This window comes from Natrix helvetica (genome assembly GCF_964273705.1).
Source record: "Natrix helvetica genome assembly, chromosome: 1".
NCBI classification, from domain to species: Eukaryota; Metazoa; Chordata; class Lepidosauria; order Squamata; family Natricidae; genus Natrix; species Natrix helvetica.
Genome location: NC_138548.1, coordinates 44,399,233 through 44,420,836, shown reverse-complemented (window position 1 = coordinate 44,420,836; position 21,604 = coordinate 44,399,233). Strand labels below are relative to the sequence as shown.

The 21,604-nt window shown below is 41.1% G+C and overlaps 1 protein-coding gene across 4 annotated transcripts in view; it reads left to right on the top strand.

Moving 5' to 3' along the window:
• TUNAR (transmembrane neural differentiation associated intracellular calcium regulator) overlaps positions 1 to 21,604 on the top strand; it is a 72,342-nt gene that overhangs the window by 5,938 nt on the left and 44,800 nt on the right. For 2 of the 4 annotated variants that reach the window (XR_014173973.1, XM_081937391.1), the window contains exon 2: positions 8,731 to 9,008. The exons of 1 other annotated variant lie outside the window; for it this stretch is intronic. Coding sequence is in view for 2 of the 3 variants with exons in the window: in XM_081937391.1 (XP_081793517.1) it covers positions 8,970 to 9,008 (39 nt within the window). In the remaining variant the exon portion in view is untranslated. The remainder of the gene's footprint in view (positions 1 to 8,730; positions 9,009 to 21,604) is intronic. One more of the 4 variants, XM_081937392.1, reaches the window with a different exon arrangement.

Below are 21,604 nucleotides of genomic sequence, written 5' to 3'. Positions count from 1 at the left end.
TCTCCACTGAGAAAATTTCACAGAGAAAATTTCAAGAGCAAAGGCCTTTTAATCAAACTGAGTGAGATCTGATAGGGGGGAAATGCAGGTTTATTATTTTCTTTTTTTATTAAAACAAAGTTTTATTGGTTTTTTGATGTTTTACAAAAGGAAAAAGTATGGGGATGGTTACAAATTGTGGCAGCCGCAAACTGCGGTAGGAATACGCCCCCTCCAGACTCATGGTGTACATTTGCATAGCATTCAAATATTACATAATAACATATAGTCAGTGTGGTAAATTCAAAAATAATTTCAATCAATTTATATGATGTGGATTTTCTTACTTATTTGTGTGATCTAAGCTTTCTTGATGTCGCCCCATCTCCCCCCGTTGGCAGTGCTCCGGCCCCTCCCGTGTCTTGTGTATCTACTGGGATGTCTTCTGGCTTTTCTAGGAGTAGTTTATTTTTTTCCATAAAGGCCTGCACCTCTATGGGTGTGTTAATTCTGACCCTTGTCTCCTCCCAGAATATTAACATACCTTCAGGCAGCAACCAATGAAACCACACCCCCTTCTGGTATAATTTATTCACCAATTGCGAATAATATTTTCTTTTCTCCCTCACTTTCTTGGGGATCTGTTTCAGTATGGTTATCTCCTTATCTTTGTATATCAGGGCTTGTCCCCTTTGTGTATTCAGAATTTCATCTCTTGTGCTTTTCCTAAGAAATTTAATGTGCACCTCCCTGGGGACATTGTGTGTTCTAGCATATGCGGAGTTCACTCTATAGACCAGGTCTATTTCCCACCCCATCTGTTGCTTTTCTTTCTGGGTATACTCAGCCAAGATAGTTGTCATGATGTCCCTAATATTTTCATCATCTGTCTCCATCACATTTTGAAATCTAAGATAAAAGGACATTCTCTCAAACTCTATTTTCATTTGTTGGGTATCAAGCTCTTTGTTTCCCTTTTGCACGCCCTCCACCCCCCCCCCCTCATCTCAGCCGCCCCCTGCTCCAAGAGATCCAGTCTCTGTGAGTTCTTGTCAATTTTTTCCTGGTTCCCTCTAATTTCTTCTTTCATCTCCTTCAGCTGTTTCTTAATTTCCTCTTGTCCCTGTAGAATTTGCTGAAACATTTGATGAAACTCCAAGTCCGTAGTTTTAACTTGTTTAAAAGCTGTCAATGTTGATTGCGTACTCGGACTTGAGGTTGCAGATGTCGGGGCAGAGGCAGCAAAGCCGGACTTTCCAGGAGGTGGTCTTTTGGATGTCATTGTTAGTAATAAAGAGTCCAGTCAGTATAGAGAAAAATCAGTCAGAATGGTAGAGCAGCCAAGAGAGTTCGGGGGGTAGAGAGACCAGGCAAAAGGGAACTCTCTAATCACCCTGGCAGGGAACAGACGTTTTTCACTCCAGCAAGTGCTCACCGCACCACCGCTGCATCCTTCAAGTATCTTTTTTTTCTTCCGGACAGCCTCACAGCGAAGGCGCTTCAGCGCACCTCCCCTTCGCGCTCCCTGGTGCATGGAGCAAAGCGAGAGCCCCCGACGGCCGCCGCCGATGCAGGGGTCCTCCCGCCGCGCTGCTCCTCCGGCAGAACACCTTTTCGGGGCGTCCTGTGCCCCCCAAGGAGTGGGGAGCCCACCGGGGATGCGCGGGGCGAGCAGTCTCTGCCCGTCGCCGTCAGCCGCCGGGACCGGAAGTCGCAGGTTTATTATTTTCTGTCTAGTACTAGAGAAGTCTCTCTCTACTTTATGGCTTAATCATCTGCAAACTTCTTTGCTTCTCCTTTTCCTTCTCTGGAATCCTTTCTCAGCTTTTTTTTTTCCACGTCAGACTTGCATTTGATTTTCTTCTCATAAATCTGTTCTGCTGAAGTAGCACCCACTTTGTATATTCATATATATACTTAGAGATGTAAAGTATTCTGTGACAAATACTTTTTGAAAATATGCAGGAATGCTCATCGGAGGAGAGGGTTTCAATGCAAATTTCAGCGAATGCATATCTGGCAACAAATCTGGTTTTATTGCTACATCATCAATGAAGAACAAATATGACTCTTTCATGACAGTTTAATTTTAAAAATATATTATTTCCAAGTCCTCAAGCTTATCATTGTGGGCTAATTTTATAAAAATCCAACATTTCTCTTCCTTAATTCATCTGGCTGATTTTCTTTTTAACGTATTTTTTTTAAAAAAAACTATCACTTAATTCTCTATTACAATAAAATCAGTCATTATTTCGTATCCGGAGAAAGTTAAGAGTGAATCTTAGTTAAGCCAAGCAGCCTTTAATATTTGGAAAAATTGGCCTATGTTTTGATGATTTGCTATTATCAGTTCTGGGAGGCATGGACATAACCAATAACACAATGAAGAATCTTATAATGGGAAACAATCATATAGCCTTATCGGTTGCCAAATCCATCTCTTTGTTCAATAAAAGAATCTACTAAATCATCCCCAGCCACCATTTGAAAACTTCTAAATAGGATATCCATCACATAACAGCATGATTGTTAGAAAATTCTTTTTAATGTTTCGCCTTTCTTTTAAATTTAATCTATTGATCTTTTCCCCTACAAAAACAGTTTTCCTCTTTTCTGGAGCAATTATTTAGTCATTAAACTGAAAAACCTTCCTCTTTGGTCTTCTTTTTAGTCAAACATGCCCAATTCTGTTGATGATTCTTCATAGGCCTTCTCCCCCTGATTATCCTAATTCTCTAAATGTGCTCCACATATTTTCCTTTTAATCTGTGGTCCCAAGAACCGAACACAATATTTCAAGTGCAACTGAGGTACCAAATTTTCGCTCATATACTGCTAATGGTCCACTGGGATGTCTATATTCTTCTAATATTTACTCATGCCAAACCTGAACCTATGCATTCGATTTTCCCAACCATGATGTACCTCTTTATATTTGTTATAGTTAAACATCATCCTGTGGTATTTGAACTGTCTGTCGATGTCATTTTGAATTATGCTTTGATTCGGTAAGATGTTAGACAACCTCCTTAGTTTAGCGCCAATTTAACACAAATTCCACTCCATTCAGTAAGCCATTGATAAAAATCAGAATTGATTTAACCGCAGAGAAGAATTTTTTAAAAGAAGGCATCAACATTTTGGTTGAAATATGATTAGGAGACAAGATCTAAACAACACAATCTAGATGGTAGGGAAATGGCTAATTGAACTGATTAGAATTAAAAGCTGGCTGAATAGTACTCTGAAAGGAAATTTTTAGAAGATGATTTTTGATATGTGCTTGGTTCTGAATGAATCTATATTTTCTCCTGAAATATCTGATTCACAATTTGAAGATAAATCTTGGTCTGATTTTAAAAGTCTAAGAGATGCCATGGTATAAAACCATTCATGAGACTGACTCTTCAGTTATAATGACACTCCAAGACAGAGATAGCCTGGAGATATTTATTCTGCACAGTGATGATAATTCAATTCTTCGTGCAATATTAGATTCTGTAATTCCCATACATTGTATATGGGGCTATTTTTGAAAGCTATGTTAAAACACAGCAATGTCTTTCAAGAGGTTTTGTGTGCTTCTGAAAATGATGCTGTTGTATCAAAACATTGCTAAAGGACTACCTTTGTACCCTTCTGTGCTTCAAAGCACCTCTTTAGGGACACGAATACAAAGCAACTCACAAATTCCATTGCTTATCTTCATTTATATCCTGTTCCTGTCCTTTTTTATGAGAACCCAATATTCCCTTAAGGGGCTTTCCCTTCATTTTATCTCCACTTTCTCAACCCTAAGAGACACTTTGAGCTTAGAGACAGATTACAGCTCTGTTTTTGAATAAAAAATTGTCACTTTTGTGAGAAGGTATTTAGGTACTCTTTTATATACTGCAGTGTGTGGTATTTTTACAAACATAGATTCTGAGTCAGGGATACAGAGTGTGGCGGTAAGCTGAGAAGTTATTTTTATAAAGGACTGCAAAGTAGGCAGTCAAATTCAATCTATAAAAAAAGAAACATCTTGAATTGAAATTAAGACTGCAATATGTGGATGAAAACAAAACTGGATTCCCCCCCCCCCCCAGTCTTTCCCTCCTCCCATACCATATAAGACTCCTGCTAAAATAGAACAGCAGAAATGTAGAAAATGCAGAAAACATTTTGCTGAAACATCAGTTCTGAATGGAAGGCTAAAGGATGCTTAGTGTCAGTGTTTCCCAATAGAATTGGCTCCAGTTTGTCAGTGAGGGCCCTGGATAAAATGCCTCCTTTGATTGGTTCCTAAAATTGTGAGACCTGTTGGCTTGCCCGGCAACCAGAATATTAAAACACTGTCACAAAGCAGCACTGCAGCCTTTTCCTGGAAAGCCTGCAGGTGCCATTTTAATTACCTTCCGAAGCATTGTGGGAAAATAAACGTTCCTCCTCCAAAGATTCACTGGGGGAGAGTCATTAAAATAGTGACTTAAAGTTGTTTGGAGCAAAGGAAGCGCCAGCTTGTTTATTATTATAAATAAATAGAAGTATTTTTCAGAGTTCTAGGAATTGTCACCTTTACACTGTTGGTGATCAAACTGTTCTGCAGCATGGGAATGTTCCTGAAAGTTTGAGAATATGATCTCATGACTAATTACTGAGGCAGGATTTATGAGTATAACAAGTTATTTATTTGAGGGAACACATTATAGGCAAAGTCCAGAGGCTAGGTAACTACAGCCTATCAGGAAGAAAAATCAACACCGTGTACCCCATTTGCTTAAGAAGTAAGGTTAAAAAGAAGTGACAATCTGCTAGACCAGGGGTACTAAACTCAAGGCCTGGGGGCCGGATCCAGCCTGTGGGGATACTTAAATCTGGCCCATGGGGCCACCCTGGAAACAGTGAAGGACCAGCCCACAGTACCTCTGCCAGCGATAACAGGCTCCCAAGCTGTATTTTCAGCTGTGACGGCCTCCTGCAACCTCTGCAAGTGAGAGCACAGCTCAGGAAGGCTGCACGCGGCCCTCTTGAGCTCTGTTTTCACTGGCAGAGGGTTGCAGGAGGCCGTCACAGCTGAAAATACAGCTTGGGAGCCTGTTATCGCTGGCAGAGTGCTCAGGCTACCACAGGCACCAACACAAGAGACATTGAGCTGGCCATGCCCCTCCTGGCCACACACCCGAGGTCAAACACAACCCTGATCGACCCTCAATGAAGGCCGTATCCCTATTGGCACAGTTAGCACAGTTTGACACCCCTGTGCTAGACAAAGGACAGGAACAAAGGATAAATACTTAACTCTGAATGTACTTTCTCCTTCTCCCTTGGATACAAGATACTGGATACAGGATACAAGATACTGAAGTATCAGTATCATTGGCCCAACACCTCCATCATATCCAAGATTTCCCTAGATTATACAATTCAGTTTCCATAAATCCCAGATAGTAGCTAGTTTAAGTTCACAGCAAGGCACAGAACATTCTTAATTCATATGCAATTGAGGGAGATGTGTGACAAATGCTAATTACCAAGCTTTTCAGCTTAGTCTGCCGTACAAATATGGCACAAGGGTCCAAATACACCCAATGAAAGTATGATTGAACAGAAAAAAGGGAAATTGCAGGCAGAAAGTAATCTAAAGGTCAAGTGTCAGTGAATTATACAAGAAATGAGGAAAGGAAAAGAAAATGAGAAAAAGTCCTACACATCCCCAGCTAAAGGCTTTATACCAGAGATTCTAGAGAACCACAGTAATGTTAGGCAGTACTCATTTAGATAAAGTATGAGTCCCATTCTACCTAAAAGCAAGTTCTTCTATTGCTTTTATGAAGGAAGTGGCTTCATAATGAAATATGAGCCACAATTAAAAGTTTCAGATGAAAGTATATCCAACCTAGTACTAATATGAGTAGTTTTTCTTTACTTTTTTAAGAGGACATTTCTTAATATTTTAAATGATCCATTTCTGCAGAGAAGAGCAGGCTCCATTTTTAAGGACAGGAGCAATTTAATCACTAGAGGCTGAGACCTTCCTTCTGTAATTGTAATCCTGACCCAGTTTACCATTTAAATAATGGGTTGCTATTGACGAATGCTGTAGTGAGTTACAGAGGGGAATGCACATTTCTGTGCTTAAAATGCGCACTATGTATTTGCCCTTGCAAATTTTATACTGTGTTTTCCCCCTCTGACCTATCCATCTGCACATGTTTTCTGAAATTCTTGTGTTGCTGGCTAATTTAGAATTTGCAGGATGGATACCAAGGCTGGACAATATTAAAGGAAGTGCCAGGATTGAAACAAACAGCTTCATGTTTATTGAAATTGCCCCCAACCCACTAGGGGTGAGTTCCGGCTTCTGTTACTGCCGGTTCACTCAGGGACATGCTTCAGGTGCGCGCGCATGTGAGTAGTAAAAAAACAAGATAACGCACCTACAGTGCTGCTGATAGAACCGATTTGGGAGCGCAGGGGGGTAGTATGCGGGCATGCTGCACCCATAAAGCAACGCGCGAGCCCCCATTTTTACATGCTTTTTTCGCCCTCCCCAGGCTCCAGAGGCTTTATAGGAGCCTGGGGAGGGCAAAAAGAGCCTCCCCCACCCCCCTGGAGGCCCTCCAGAGGATTCAGGGACCATCCGGAGGCTTCCCTGAAGCCTTCAGAACGCTTAAAACCACCCTCCGAGCAAACCGGAAGTGACTTCCGGTTTGCTCGGAGGGTCGTTTTAAGCGCTCCGAAAGCGTCAGGGAAGTCTCCGGACGGTCCCTGAAGCCTTTGGAATGCTTAAAACGACCCTCCGAGCAACCCAGAAGTCACTTCCGGTTTGCTCGGAGGGTGGTTTTAAGCGTTCCGAAGGCTTCAGGGAAGCCTCCGGACGATCCCTGAAGCCTCCGAGGGGCGGGGGGCTCTTTTTGCCCTCCCCAGGCTCCTATAAATCCTCTGGAGCCTGGGGAAGGCGAAAAATAGCTTTTAAAAAGGTGAACTCGCGTGCCCTGACAAATGGCTCTGCGTGCCACTTGTGGCACGCGTGCCATAGGTTCGCCATCACTGGGCTAAGATAACAACAGCTCTTTCTTTGGTCAAGTACAGGCATCCACTGAGTGAGAGGTCTGGCAGCTCCCTTTTTAAAGGGGAACTGGTCAGTGCTTCAGCCAATCAGGTCTGTTCCCGCTTGAAAAGAGAGGACCTGACTGGAAACTACTATTGTCCTTGCAACAGCTAGAGGGGGGAGTATCTAACAGTGGGCCTCAGAATTTAACTGATGAAGGGGTTGATTTCACTGGGCAAATTTTATAGTCCTGCCACCTCTTTCTCTCCCTCTAAACCTTGTTTGGTTCAGACAGCAGAAAGAGAAGGTTATATATTAATGAGAATTAAACATCTAGTAGGCACAGGGCACTTTGTACAATAAAAGAGGGAAACAGTTACAGGATCTAGGACTGGAGCAAAAATGTTATTTCACAACTTGAGAGAATAAATGGGAAGAGTCAGCTTGATTAAACAGCCTCAAAATGCAGGTTAATTACAGGATACCATACCTACATCTATAAGGATGGGGTTCTAACTGTAAAATTAGAATCAACTATATGGAAATTGATGAAAACTGAAAAACTCCAGTTGAATGACAGCAGCCTTACTATTTGCCTAACCCCACAAGAGCTTCTTAGCTGTGCCTACTGCAGGGATAATTAGATGCAAGGGGATTGGGTATGCATGTATTAAGTTATGTGAATGTCAAAATTCTTTCATTCTTAAGACAGGCATAGATATATACAGACAGCAGGCAGAAAGGGGATTAACATTAATACATCTTCATAGTTGAAGATCAGAGAAAGAAACCTCTCTTATACACTTGGCATGTTCCTCTTGGAGGTATTCTGACTGTGGTGAAATTAACTGTTCAACAATCACAATCAGTTAACAAGCCCTGCAAAAAGATCTGGGAAAGTCAAAGTTACTACCGTGTTTCCCCGAAAATAAGACAGAGCCTTTACTTTCTTTTGAGCCCCGAAATAAGCACTTGGCCTTATTTTTGGGGAGGTCTTATTATTTTCGAGGTACAGGAGATGGCGAGCATGGTCACTTCATGGCTGCTGCTGCTGTGTTGCAATATTTTCATGGAGGGCTTATTTTCAGGGGAGGGCTTATTTCAGCACATGCACTCAAAAGCTCAATTGGGCTTATTATCCGGGAAGGTCTTATTTTCAGGGAAACAGGGTAGTAATGGGAAGAGAGCAGCCCAAAGAATCCACCCGTCTCTAGATGTCCTTCCCCCACTCCTATTTTTGACACCTAACCCTTTTGAAATCAGAATTAAAACCTTATCTAGGGTGGTTGAGATATGTGAATTGTAGTCTTCCCCCCCCCCTCTTGCTAGGAAGATTTTACTAAGTCTTATGCCTGTTTTCCCCAGCTGCTTTCCAATACCAATGTACAATTTTTGTCTGTCTAAGCAAGGGCAAGTTTAGAGGTATCTTTCCATTTCTTTGTTGATGGCTGGGAGAATATTCATTGGCGATACAAAACTGAATTGTATTTGCACAATGTGTGCCAAGTGGGAATTGTGAATGTTTGTTCATTACAAAATAATTGCCTCTCTGCAGGTAAAATGGATAAAATTGGATTGCTCGGAGTATGAAAATAGAATGCCTCTTTCCTTTTCAGAGAGCTGACAGTGCTTCAATATACATTACTAAGATCTTTTTCTCTCTCTTGCCTTTTCTCCCCCTCTCCCCTCCCCATCTTTATTTGTTTCTCTTGGAGTCTCTCTGATGCCAGCAGAGGAATGAAGAACTTCTCCAGGCTGATGAGAAATGGCATTGCAAAGCTGGAGGAAATATTCCTCCCACTGACTGAAGTAGGATGCACGCTAATGCTTTGACTACTGGTGAAAGATTGAAGCCTAGAGAAAACCTGCCCACTTGGCAGAGAAAGATGAGTTGGATAATCTTCACGCCTTCCAAAGGGAATTTAGTTTCTATGCTGAGTTTAATCACTGTGGCATGCTGGCAGATTTTCTCCTCCTGATGCACTACTGCATGGTAAGGCCTGGTTCCTTGCTCACACAGAATGCTGTTTGGGATACACCAAATGTTGTTATTGTTGTTTCCATTTTAATTCTAAAACACATGTAAAAATGTGTCCTTCCATTATTCTTCTGATGGGAATCAATGCTTACCATTATCAATCAAATGTTTATGACACTGATTTTAAAGTAGTTTCAATGTGGTGTTTTGCAGTAGTTTGAGATTTCAGGTGATGAGATTGTAACCCTACTATGCATTTATTTGTGAGTTGCTAACTGATTTCAACTAAGTCCATAAATGAAAAACGGGGCATAGAATGTTTTTTTTTAAGTCTACTGTCAGTCTAGCATGGTACTTTCAAAACAGTCTTCTACAAGTCTCATTCTCTTGCATATAATAAATGATATGCCCACAAATGCCCTATGAGTAGGAAAATATAGATAACTAGATAAAAACTGGTCTAAAACTATAATAAAGTTACTTATTATTTAGGTGGCAAGATATAACGAAATGTTTGACTCACACAGATGCTCTTTTCCAGCAATTTCCACAATTGCACCATAAGTTTCTTATAACAGAAATCACATAGCATCTTCAGTTTCTGGAAGAGCTGTATTTTCACTAGATGTTCCTCTGTTCAGTAAGGTACATGTTAAAAATGTCACAATGAAGCAAAAGTAACTGCGGTCTGTTCTGTAGTAAAATATGAACTTTACACCTTTTTCTCACAGCTGAGAAAAGTGTAAGATTTTTCTTACCTAGTACTAGAATGTTAAGCAAACCTACAAAGAGGCTGAATGCCACAGAAGTTAAGTAAATTTGTTTGGCGTCAAACTGAAGGCTTCCTTTTGATAAAGAAACATATCTTATGCTTTGGTAGATGACTTTGGGTCTGCATATTTTTGAATTAGCAAACATTGGCAACTAGATTAGTCAGATAAAAAGATGGCGAGAATATAATTTTAAATATAAGAAAATATGATATGTGTGAATCATTCTTTAATTAAAAAGACCTCGGTGAAGGATTTCATAAACATATTTCCCTGATAATACTAAAGGATGGGTGTTGAGAGGCATTTCATTTCTGCCACTTTTTAAGGAATTTCAAATTTCATCGTAAGCTTGATTCAGAGGATCCATGTTAGTTAATATGATTGATTGATTAATTATGCACCATCAAGTTGTTTTCAACTCCTACCAACCACACAGATAGATTTTCTTTTCTCAATCTGGTCTTTGAAATCTCCAAAAAGTGAATTCATCATCACTGTAACAAAGTCCCTCCACCTTTTGGCTGGTACCCTTCTTCTCTTTCCTTCTGCTTTTCCCATTGGCAGAGCCTTTTTCAAAGAGTTTGCCTTCAGAAAATGTAGGATAAATTAATCCTGGTCATTGGCATTATTTACTATTAATGAGGAACTACAATGTAAGCACAAGAGAGAAAGGTAGTAAGTTAAAACCGCAGTGTCCTTGACGCTCTCTGAGCTATTTTCTCACACATGTTTCATTATCAAACTAGCACTGATGTTACCCAATTTGGTAATGAAACATCTGCAAGAAAACAACCAAGCGCAGAGAGCACCAAAGAGCCCACAATTCAACCTTGAGCTTCAAATATTTTCTGGTAAGTTGAAACCCTTTAAAAACCCTGAGTTTTGCTCTAAGTTGAAACCCTGAAAATGCACAGCATAAAGCATACGGTCAGAAAAGAGTTTATTTAGCAAAATTAATTTCTGGATTGTTCAAAAGATGGAGGGAAAAAAATGAACAGATGACATGGAACAAGAGACATGAACACTATAGACTTATAAAAGACACAAATTTTGAAGAGATAAAACTTCAATCAGAAAGTCGTGTCTGGGTTAACAAATTGCAGTGCTTGCACTTGTGTGAAATGCTCTTTATAAATACTACATGGTGGCCTGGTGTGCATAGCAAACTAAGACAACAGCTAGATTTTCTACAACACATACAACCACAAACTAAGCCAATCCATATTTTTTCTAGGAAAGACAGTCCTTGTACCAGATTTCATAACAGTACTGTAAAATATTTTTGTTCTAGAAAAGTTGCACTGATTCATGCTTAGGACTCGGGACTTCAAAAAGAAGTCAAAAGGGGGGGGGGATCTCCTGTATATCCCTACACCAGTGGTGGGTTCCGGATCCCATCACAACTGGTACGCTGCAACGGGGCTGGACGTCCACCTCAGGTATTCACACTGTGCACACATGCAGATGCCACCACCCTGCGATGCCCCAGCTGCTCAACAAGGTTACGCAGGCACCGTAAGCTGTGCACGTATGCACAATTGGCCTGTTTCCCTCAAAAACCAGCAAGGAACATGGGCGGGTGGGTGGGCCCAATGAACCACCATTCCGGTACAGTGGCCGCTGCTCCCAGTGGCTACTGGTATGCCCCTACTGGGCCGTACTGCCCAGAACCCACCACTGCCCTACACACAGACACATTCTGGCTGCCTCCCTTTCAGGAATGCCCTTTCTCCCCCAGTTTCCACCATACAGTATCTTCCCAGCATTACTTGACAGAAAGGAGAAGACTCCCCCCAACTCCCACCACCTAGCCACTCTTCATAAATGGGGTCTCCAGAAGAAAAAAACACATCCAACCTCCTTGTAGGAAAAGCAAGGCTTTTAATGAAGGAGAAAAATAGCTGCAGAAGAGATAGACATCCCTTTCCATAACAAACCCTTCATAAGGTTGCCAAGAAGGGAAAGAAAGAGAACACATGTATGAGCATTTTCCTTGTATGCTGGGAGGGCTGGCAAGGACTGGAAAACAAGACAGCTGACACCAGGGATGCACACAGTGCTCCCAAATAGGAACAACGATGTTTGCTGTAGCGTCTGTCAATATATTCAGAGCTCAGGTGCAAGAGGTTCTGCCAAGAATTTTTTTTTTACAGTCATTATCTGTTATAAGAACTTGCAGAAGACCTGATTTAGTTGCCCCTGCAGCCAATCAGGGTTAGGAAGGAAGCTGTGTTCATTGTCTACCAGGACTATGGTAATGAGCTCTATAACAGAGAGCCTGGCTTTTCCTGTTGCTGTTTCTCTCTAATTCGTTTCTGGGTAGGCAGGCAGAGCAGGTGGTGTAAGGCAAGTGTGTTATTTGGACAAGGCTACCATATGGTATTTATGCAACATAGCAGATCTGCTGAAGGTGTTTTAGCCCAATATAAATTTGCAGCCATTTGAAGTTGAATCTTTCCCTTCCTAACTTCAGTGCTGAATGGTTTAGACATAAGCAGGGGTGGGATTCAGCCGGTTTGGACCAGTTCTGGCAAACAGTTCTGGCGATCAGTTGGCCCTACCCACCTGCCCCTGCTCTATTCCCTCCTATATTTCCTTTGTTTGAAGCCCAGCTGATCGGCAAAACATGCACAAAGCGAACTGGTTGTTACACCGGTTGAATCCCACCATGGGGCATAAGCCTGACATAATCTTACCAATTTATATGTTTTGTGTCAACATATCAAGTTGGTCAATGCACTAAGTGTTCTCCAGCAAAATTTTCTGGCATAACCAGCAAGGAGCAGAACAACTAGGGAGGAGTGTCCAAAGCTCCCGTCCACAACAGAAGATGTTCATAAGAATATCACTCTCAGCTCCCTACAAAACCAAAGTGATGATCTGGCTCCACCAGAAATAAAAGGGCACTTAAGGCTGATAATATCAAGTACCCAATCTATTTCAATAATGTCTCGTTCATCTTCACAGTCTTCAGATCACCAACTCCATCTGGTTAAAATACTAATCTCAGCGTGTGTTCCACTACATGCTGATGCCAGGAACCAGCTGGGGTAGATCTATAATTAATCACTGTAGGCAGGAAATTCTGAGCCAGCTATGACAAGGCAACCTCAGTGTGAACACTGAAATCCCCCGAAGGCGAAGATGGGTAATTTATATCATTCCTGAGATTAATCTAACTAGCTCAGGAGACAGCTAGCCAGCAGAGTGGACAATATGATGACTATATACCTTCTCTAACCTAGGAACTTCCTGGACAATAGCACACACTCAAAATTTTGGAATGTATTGATTAGAGCATCTAGTTAGTGGAATTTCCATGTGCCAGGAATCTCATCTCTCTTTGCCTTCCAGTTTTAAGATTTTATTTTATTATATTATTTTTTTATTATTTTTTATTAGTTTCAAATGATGTTTTATATTCTGTAAGCTGCCTTGAGTCACCATGGGCAAATAGGCGGCAAGTGTTGTGGCCCGCCAATGGCCAACAGAGCTGTTGGCAGAGGAACATGGGCCAGTTCTGGAATCTGAGGAAGGCTCTGATGAGTGCTCTGCGTCAGAGGCAGAGATAGGGCCAGGGCCATCCGACAGTTATCAGCTGCCTTTGGAGTCAGAGATCAGTGGGGCAGAATAGCAGCTGGAGCCTGTTCCCGATGTGCGTATGAGCAGAGTTGCCAAAAGAAGGGAACAGTTAAGGGACAAGGGCCGACTTGGGAGTAAAGGCACAGGTGGACAGTGAATGGCCCCTCCCATAGGGAATAAAGAGGAGCAAAAGAAGAGTGGAGTTTGCAGGAGACAATTAGTTTGCTTAATTAGTGTGAAGATTTGTTTGTAGCCTCAGAGACTCCTTGGCAAGTATTTTCTTGTATACAGCATTGCATTTGGAAGATATCGGCCTGGCAACTCTCCGAGCCGGATAAAGTCTGTGGTTATAAATTCACTCTTGAAAGACTGTTTGCCGGGACTTTGCTGGATGTGAATGAGAGAAATTCACATTAGCTTAATAAAAGGGGGGTTTGTCGGGACAAGGAATCTGCTTTGTGATTTTGTGAAGTCTAGGTCAGAACAGCAATATAAATTCAATAAATAAATAAATACTACTCCATAGTGATTTACAGCCCTCTCTAAGCATCAGCATATTGCCCCCAACAATCTGGATCCTCATTTTTCCAACCTCAGAAGGATGGAAGGCTAAGTCAACCTTAAGTAAATCAGAATCAAATTGCTGGGAGTTGCTAGAATTAGGCTGCAATACTTTATTCTAACCACTGCCTCACCACTCCTCAATTTATGGTTTATGGTTTAGCAGCAGTTGATCTGGCATTGAATAGGTTGGAAGAGCCATTTTGGTTATCATCTTAACTCCCTTGGTTAGAAAGGAAGTAAGACCATACAGCTTTCAGTCCTGCTTTCCCAACAATGACTGTTGCAGCCTCCTATCCTATCTCCCCCTGCCCTTTATTACTTCAACACTCTTTCCCAGACACTTTTCCATCCTTTACTGTTCCTTAACTTCTGATTCTTCTCTTATTAAGTTCCAATAAAAGCAGCAGCCCAATTTCCTCCATCAAAAACTGTACCTATTTGTGATATACATAAACATGAATATTCAGAAATAGAATACGAAAAATGCTTTAAGAACTAAGGCCTCTCCGAGGAACTCTTGAAAAGTAGACCCCTTTGATGTCATTCAGGGCAATATTCTTTAAAATCAAAACTCCATAAGGTTGACTAGACAACCCGTGTCTCATTGAGTCATTGTTAGAGTTATTTCCTTACTTAAATAGAGAAACAGAATGACCACATGTGAGGAAGAAAGCAGTGGTAATGGGAACAACTTCTGACTTCCTGCCAGGTTCCCCATTGAGTTTCCTTTTGGGAAGCTGGCAGGAAGCATCAGAAATCGTCCTTCCTTCCTTCCCCCTCCCTCTTTCCTTCCTCCCCCTCCCCCCTCCCTCTTTCCTTCCCTCCTCCTGCCCTTCCCTTCCACCAACCCCTCTTCCTTTTTTCCTTCTTCCCTTCCTTTCTTCCTCACTGGTTCTCCCTCTTCCTTCCCCTCTCCCTCCCTTTTTGTTCATTCCTGTTCCATCTCTTTTCCCATCTCCCTTCTCCCTTTTCCTTCCTCCTTCCTTTCTTCCCTACTCGTTTATTCCTTCACACGGTGTCTCCCTCCACCTTCATTCATTCTTTCCTTTCTCCCTCTCTCCCTATTATTCTGTCTCTTCCTCCCTTTCTTCTGGCTTTCTGGCCTTCCAGCCTTCCTGCCTTTGTCTCTGTCCAAAATTTCCCATCAGCTTCCCCATTTACTTTAATTGTGGGAAGCTTTTCTGGGAGAAAATCAGTAGGGAAGCCAGCAAAAAAAGCATCAGGTTCCAGTTCAGAAGGCAGGTAAGTGTTTGCTGCTGGGTGGGAGAATGAGAAAGGGCTTGTGGGGGTATGGATTAGAAAAGGGACATGGGGCTGTGTGATAGGTGTCATATTGTTTGAGAAGGAAGTGTGGGTGTTCCTAAAAGATGCCAAACAGGATGAGGAGGGCTTCCTTTTAGGCAAGCAGAGGTTGGGAAAGATACCTGGGAGTGCTTGGGAGTACAAAAGAGGCACCTTGCAGTGTAGTGTGTGTGTGAGGGGGGATTGAGCATAGATTGAGAAGGGTGAATGGGGGTGCCTAAGGGAAGTCACAAAGAACATGGAAGACACAAAAGAAGGGGTGGGTTATGGAGAGTGCGTGGAAGTGCACATGACATGCTGCATAGGTCAGGGAAGGTGCATGTGTATGATGCAGACCAAGGGAGCACACAGGAAGCAGCATTGGCTGAGAAGAGTATGTGGGGCTGCCTCCCTCCTTACTTCTACCCTTCCTATTCCTCCTTTTCTATTCCTCCCTTCCCTTCCTTTCCTTTCCAAGCAGGCAGGTAAACGGATATTGCTGGGCGGGGAAGGGAGAAAGAGATTGTGAGAGTGGCTGGGAAATGCAATACTCAAAAGGAGCGTTATGTGGTGGCAGCGGCAGCAACCGCAAGCAAAGTGAAGTAGAGCTAATAGCACTAAAGCAACTACAACATCCCCAGATTTCATTCCCTTGGAAATCATGGGTCCTGGATTTGGAACACACTCTGGAAGTTAGCCCATTTGAGGTACCTTGGTTCAAAATTCGTTGCCCTGCAATGCATTGTTTTTAACCCGGTTAAAGATCATAACAATGAGAGTCTTAGTAGCATACAGATGAAGTTTTGAGCCAAGTCAAAGGAGAAGACAGTGCTCTGTGGAACACAGGAGCATTTTGGAGCTTCATGCAAACATTGAGATAGTCTATCCCTCACGCCCTACCTAAGTGAAATATTTCTCTTCTTTTCAACCTCTGTGGAATCTAGTGGGGACAGAATCAAGCACATGCTTGGGCTTTGCACAGATCTAGTCAATGAAGTAAGAAGATTTAATATAGCAGGTTAGGCTGCTTCACAATGGAGACCCTTCTCTTCCAATAGTAAACAATACTGTGTATATTAGGACACACAGAAACATAGGTATGGATGCAGTTTTTCGTGCTCCTCTGAAGGTTGTCTTAGAATATAGAGTACACACATAAATAATTGGCATGTGTCATTAGCATTAGGAACCATGTGGATCATGAAGAAAGTCAAACAAGGTCATTTAACTTTCTATATGTTAACAATAGGTAAGTTCTTAGATGGGAACTACTAGGAAATCTCTTGTGTTTTGTGCCAAACTGGAAAATTAAAAATAAAATCCCACAGGAAGATTGTGATCAGCTATTTTTGTGCTACAGCCCGGAAAACTACATACCATCAGGATATTTTCTTTCTTTTTTTAAAATGCTTTTTATGGATGAGATTAACAACATTAAAAGTTAATAAAAACTGAAATCAGAGAGAGAAAAGAAAATAGAAAGGAAAAATAAAAAGTAGAAAAAAGGAACAGAAAATATATGTAAAAATAAGAATATTTTTTAAAATGACTCCTGATCCTCTTTGCAACACATGCAGTCAAATTTAATATTTCCAGACTCCCTCTAAGTTTATATGCATAATTCATTTCTTCCCATAATTCCTCCATCCATTCACAAATCCAAAAAAATGCTGTTACTTATGTCCAAGTATTGGCAAAAAACCCATGAAGGATTTTCAGAATCTTATACAAGTATTTCATATTTAAAGCCTGATCAAACAAGTCTGATCTGTTTTTAACAAACCCATGGTGGCTACTAGTTATAACTTTATCTGTTTCTAGATGTTCACAGATCTGCTTTTTTCATATTTTTTTTCTTCTATCTTCCCAGGTGTATTAGGCTGATTAGTCTGTAGTTTCCTGGGTCTGGTCCCCCTCCCATTTTTTTTAAGATGGGCACCACATCAGCTCTTTTCCAATCCTCTGGTAGTTTCCAGATGCTCCAGGACTTTTAAAGATATGGTACAATGGTTCTGAGATAACATCTGCCAGCTCTTTCAGAACTTTGAGTTGTAATCCATCAGGTCCTGGTGATTTATATTCATCAAGATCAGGCAGATGTTTTCTTACAATTTTCTTGCTTATTTTAATTTTTATTTCTAGTCTGTCTTTTACAGTTACATTTTTGGTAGGTTGGGCTATAGTTTCTTTTTCCGTGAAGACTGATGCAAAGAATGGGTTAAGCAGCTCTGCTTTCTTTCTACTGCCTGTTACATCCTTGCCATCTTCTCTCTTTAGTGGACCGACTGTTTTCTTGACTGTTATCTTGTTATTTATATGCTGAAAGAAACTTTTATTATCTTTGACTACTTTTGCAAGTCTTTGTTCATTCTGAGCCTTTGCTTTGCTGACTTCCTGTCAGGAAACGTTCAACGAATCATCTCTTTCTTAATAGACTGAACTATTTATGGTCCCACAAATATTATTTTAGTTATTTCAAAAATCTTAGCAAGAGCACTAATATTCCTAAATCTTCTGGCCCCTTGATTTGTTTAAAACTTTTTAAAATTAAATTCTTAATTTAGCTTTTTGCCATTTATTATATTCTTTAAATGTTTTAAGCTTATATGAAGAGGTTCCCTTGGACTAGGCGTGACACTTAGGTCCAGTGCAGGGGTGAAATCTACTTACATTTGCTATCGGTTTGCAAATGTAAGCATGCGCACATGCACAGGACCTTCCATGAATGCACAAAGCAACAAAAATGGATGTGATGACATTCAGGCAGGTGGGCAGAGCCTGCTACCAAGCATGCCTGCAAAGGTAAGTAGAACAGCGAGGGGGGAAATCTGCTGTGCCACCCAACTTAGATTGGCTAGAAAGCAGGAAATCCTGCTTTCTAGCTAATATACAATAATACAATAATACAATAATACAATAATACAATAGTAGAGTTGGAAGGGACCTTGGAGGTCTTCTAGTCCAACCCCCTGCCTAGGCAGGAAACCCTATACCGTTTCAGACAAATAGCTATCCAACATCTTCTTAAAGACTTCCAGTGTTGGGGCATTCACAACTTCTGGAGGCAAGCTGTTCCACTGATTAATTGTTCTCACTGTCAGGAAATTTCTCCTCAGTTCTAAGTTGCTTCTCTCCTTGATTAGTTTCCACCCATTGCTTCTTGTTCTACCCTCAGGTGCTTTGGAGAATAGTTTGACTCCCTCTTCTTTGTGGCAACCTCTGAGATATTGGAATAATGCTATCATGTCTCCCCTAGTCCTTCTTTCTCTTAAGCTAAACATACCCAGTTCCTGCAACCGTTCTTCATATGTTTTAGTCTCCAGTCCCCTAATCATCTTTGTTGCTCTTCTCTGCACTCTTTCTAGAGTCTCCACATCTTTTTTACATCGTGGCGACCAGAACTGAATGCAGTATTCCAAGTGTGGCCTTACCAAGGCATTATAAAGTGGTATTAACACTTCACGTGATCTTGATTCTATCCCTCTGTTGATGCAGCCTAGAACTGTGTTGGCTTTTTTGGCAGCTGCTGCACACTGCTGGCTCATATTTAAATGGTTGTCCACTAGGACTCCAAGATCCCTTTCACAGTTACTACTACTGAGTAAGGTATCACCTATACTGTACCTGTGCATTCCGTTTTTGTTGCCTAAATGTAGAACCTTACTCTTTTCACCATTGAATTTCATTTTATTAGATAGTGCCCAATGTTCAAGTTTGTCAAGATCCTTCTGTATCTTAAGCCTATCTTCTGGAGTGTTGGCTATTCCTGCCAGCTTGGTATCATCTGCAAATTTGATGAGTTCCCCATTTATTCCCTCATCCAAATCATTGATGAAGATGTTGAAGAGTACTGGGCCTAAAACAGAGCCTTGGGGTACTCCACTGCATACTTCCCTCCATGTAGATGCAGTTCCATTGAGAACTACACGTTGAGTGCGGTTGGTCAGCCAGTTACCAATCCATCTGGTGGTGATGCTGTCTAACCCACATTCTTCTACTTTATCTAGTAGTAGGTTATGGTCTACCTTATCAAAAGCCTTACTGAAGTCCAAGTAAACTATATCAACGGCATTCCTCTGGTCCACTAATTTTGTCACATTATCAAAGAATGCAATAAGATTAGTCTGGCATGATCTGTTTTTGACAAATCCATGTTGGCTTTTGGCTATTACTTTGTTTGCTTCTAGGTGTTCGCAAATTCGCTGCTTGATTATTTTTTCCAGAATCTTTCCTGGTATTGAGGTTAGGCTGATAGGTCTGTAGTTTCCTGGATCTAATTTTTTCCCTTTTTTGAAGATGGGAACCACATCAGCTCTTTTCCAGTCCTCTGGTAGTTCCCCGGTGTTCCAGGATCTCTGAAAGATATAATTCAGTGGTTCTGAGATCTCGTCTGCTAGTTCCTTCAGAACTCTGGGGTGTAATCCATCCGGTCCTGGTGATTTGAACTCATCTAGGGTAGACAGGTGCTCACTTACCATTTTCTTCCCTATTTCAATTTGTGTTCCTAATTTTGTGGTGCTGCTTTTGATAGGTTGGACTGTTTTATCCCTTTGTGTAAAGACAGATGCAAAACATGAGTTAAATAGTTCTGCTTTCTCCCTGTTGCTTGTCACCTTCTTGCCACTTTCTCCTAGCAATGGACCAATTGTTTCCTTAACTTTTTTCTTGTTTTTAACATGTTGGAAGAAGCTTTTTTTGTTAATTTTTACTTTTGTGGCAAGCCTTTCTTCATTGTGAGCCTTAGCTTTCCTCACTTCATCTTTACAGGCTCGGGCTATTTGCTGATATTCTGCCTTAGTTATGTCCCCCTCCTTCCACTTTTTATACTTACTTTTTTTGTCTTTCAGTTTGTCAGATAGTTGTTTATGCAGCCATGCTGGTTTCTTTTGGGAGCTGTTGTTTTTCTTCTTCATTGGTATTGTGTTAGACTGGGCTTTTCTAATCTCATTTTTCAAAATTTCCCAAGCTTCTTGAGTTGTTTTCCCCTCGAGGATTCTCATCCATGGAATTTTTCCCAAGCTCTCTCTAAGTTTATTGAAATTAGCTTTCTTAAAGTCCAAGACTCTAGTTTGACTTTGTTCTACTACTTGTGTTTGGATAATGTTGAATTCCAATATTGCATGGTCACTTGCCCCCAGGGTTCCTATGACTTCAACACCTTCTATCATTTCCTCTCTGTTAGTGAGAATTAAGTCCAGTATGGCTGATCCCCTTGTTTCCTTCTCTACTTTTTGGAAAACAAAGTTGTCTGCTAGGTTTGTTAGGAACCTGTTGGATCTTCCACTTGGTGCAGAGTTTGTTTCCCAGTTGATGTCAGGGTAGTTAAAATCTCCCATTACTATTGTGGTGTGCTTCCTACATACCTTAGTTAGCTGACTAGCAAAAAGTTCATCTTCTTCCTCTGCTTGGTTGGGTGGCCTGTAGTATAGACCTATGGCAATGTCATTTCCCCCACAACCTTTAATATTGACCCAAATGCATTCAAGATAGTTCTCATTATTGTTGTGCTCTATTTCTGTAGAGACATAGTTATTTCTTATATATAGTGCAACTCCACCTCCTCTTTTATTTGGTCTATTTCTTTTAAATAATTTAAATCCTTCTAGCTGTATGTTCCATTTGTCAGTTTCATCCCACCAAGTTTCTGTAATGGCAATAATATCATATCTGCCCTCTTTTACTTGAATTTCTAATTCTCCCTGTTTATTCCTCATGCTCTGTGCATTGGTATATAGACATTTGAGTCCATTTTCATTGACCTTGTGTTTACTGTCTACATAACCTGTATTATGCCTGACTGCCCCTATTTTCTTGCCACTTGTGTGATTCGTGCACATGGTATGACAATCACTATTACATGCTTGGTTTTGCTTGACAGCAGGAGTGATAATCTTACCCACACACACATCTATGTTACATGCATTTATAACCCTATGAATTTTAGTTTGCTGGGGACAGAGATGTTCTGTATCTATTAATTCTCTGTCCCCGCTCTTCAGTTTAAATGTTTATCAAGAAAATCTGTGAATTTAATGCCAAGTAACTCAGTTCCTTTCTTGGATGGGTGCAACCCATCTCTTTTGTACAGTTTTTCATTGGACCAGCTACAGGCTTCATGACTAATAAAACCAAAGCCTTCCCTTTTACACCACTCCTTTAGCCAAACATTAAACTCTGCTACACGCTGGCCCTTCCCTTTTTGTTCCTTATATACAGGTAAAACCTCTGAAAAGATAAGATATAAATCGCATGTCACAGCCAATCATTGAAAATACCAGTTCACCCAAGCTGGTACCATTTTTTTTACTACCAGTTTGGGTAAACTGGTCCAAACTGGTAGCATTTCACCCCTGGGTCAGTGATAGAGGATAATATTTGTAGCTCAAGCCTGAAATGAACGGTCCTTTGTTT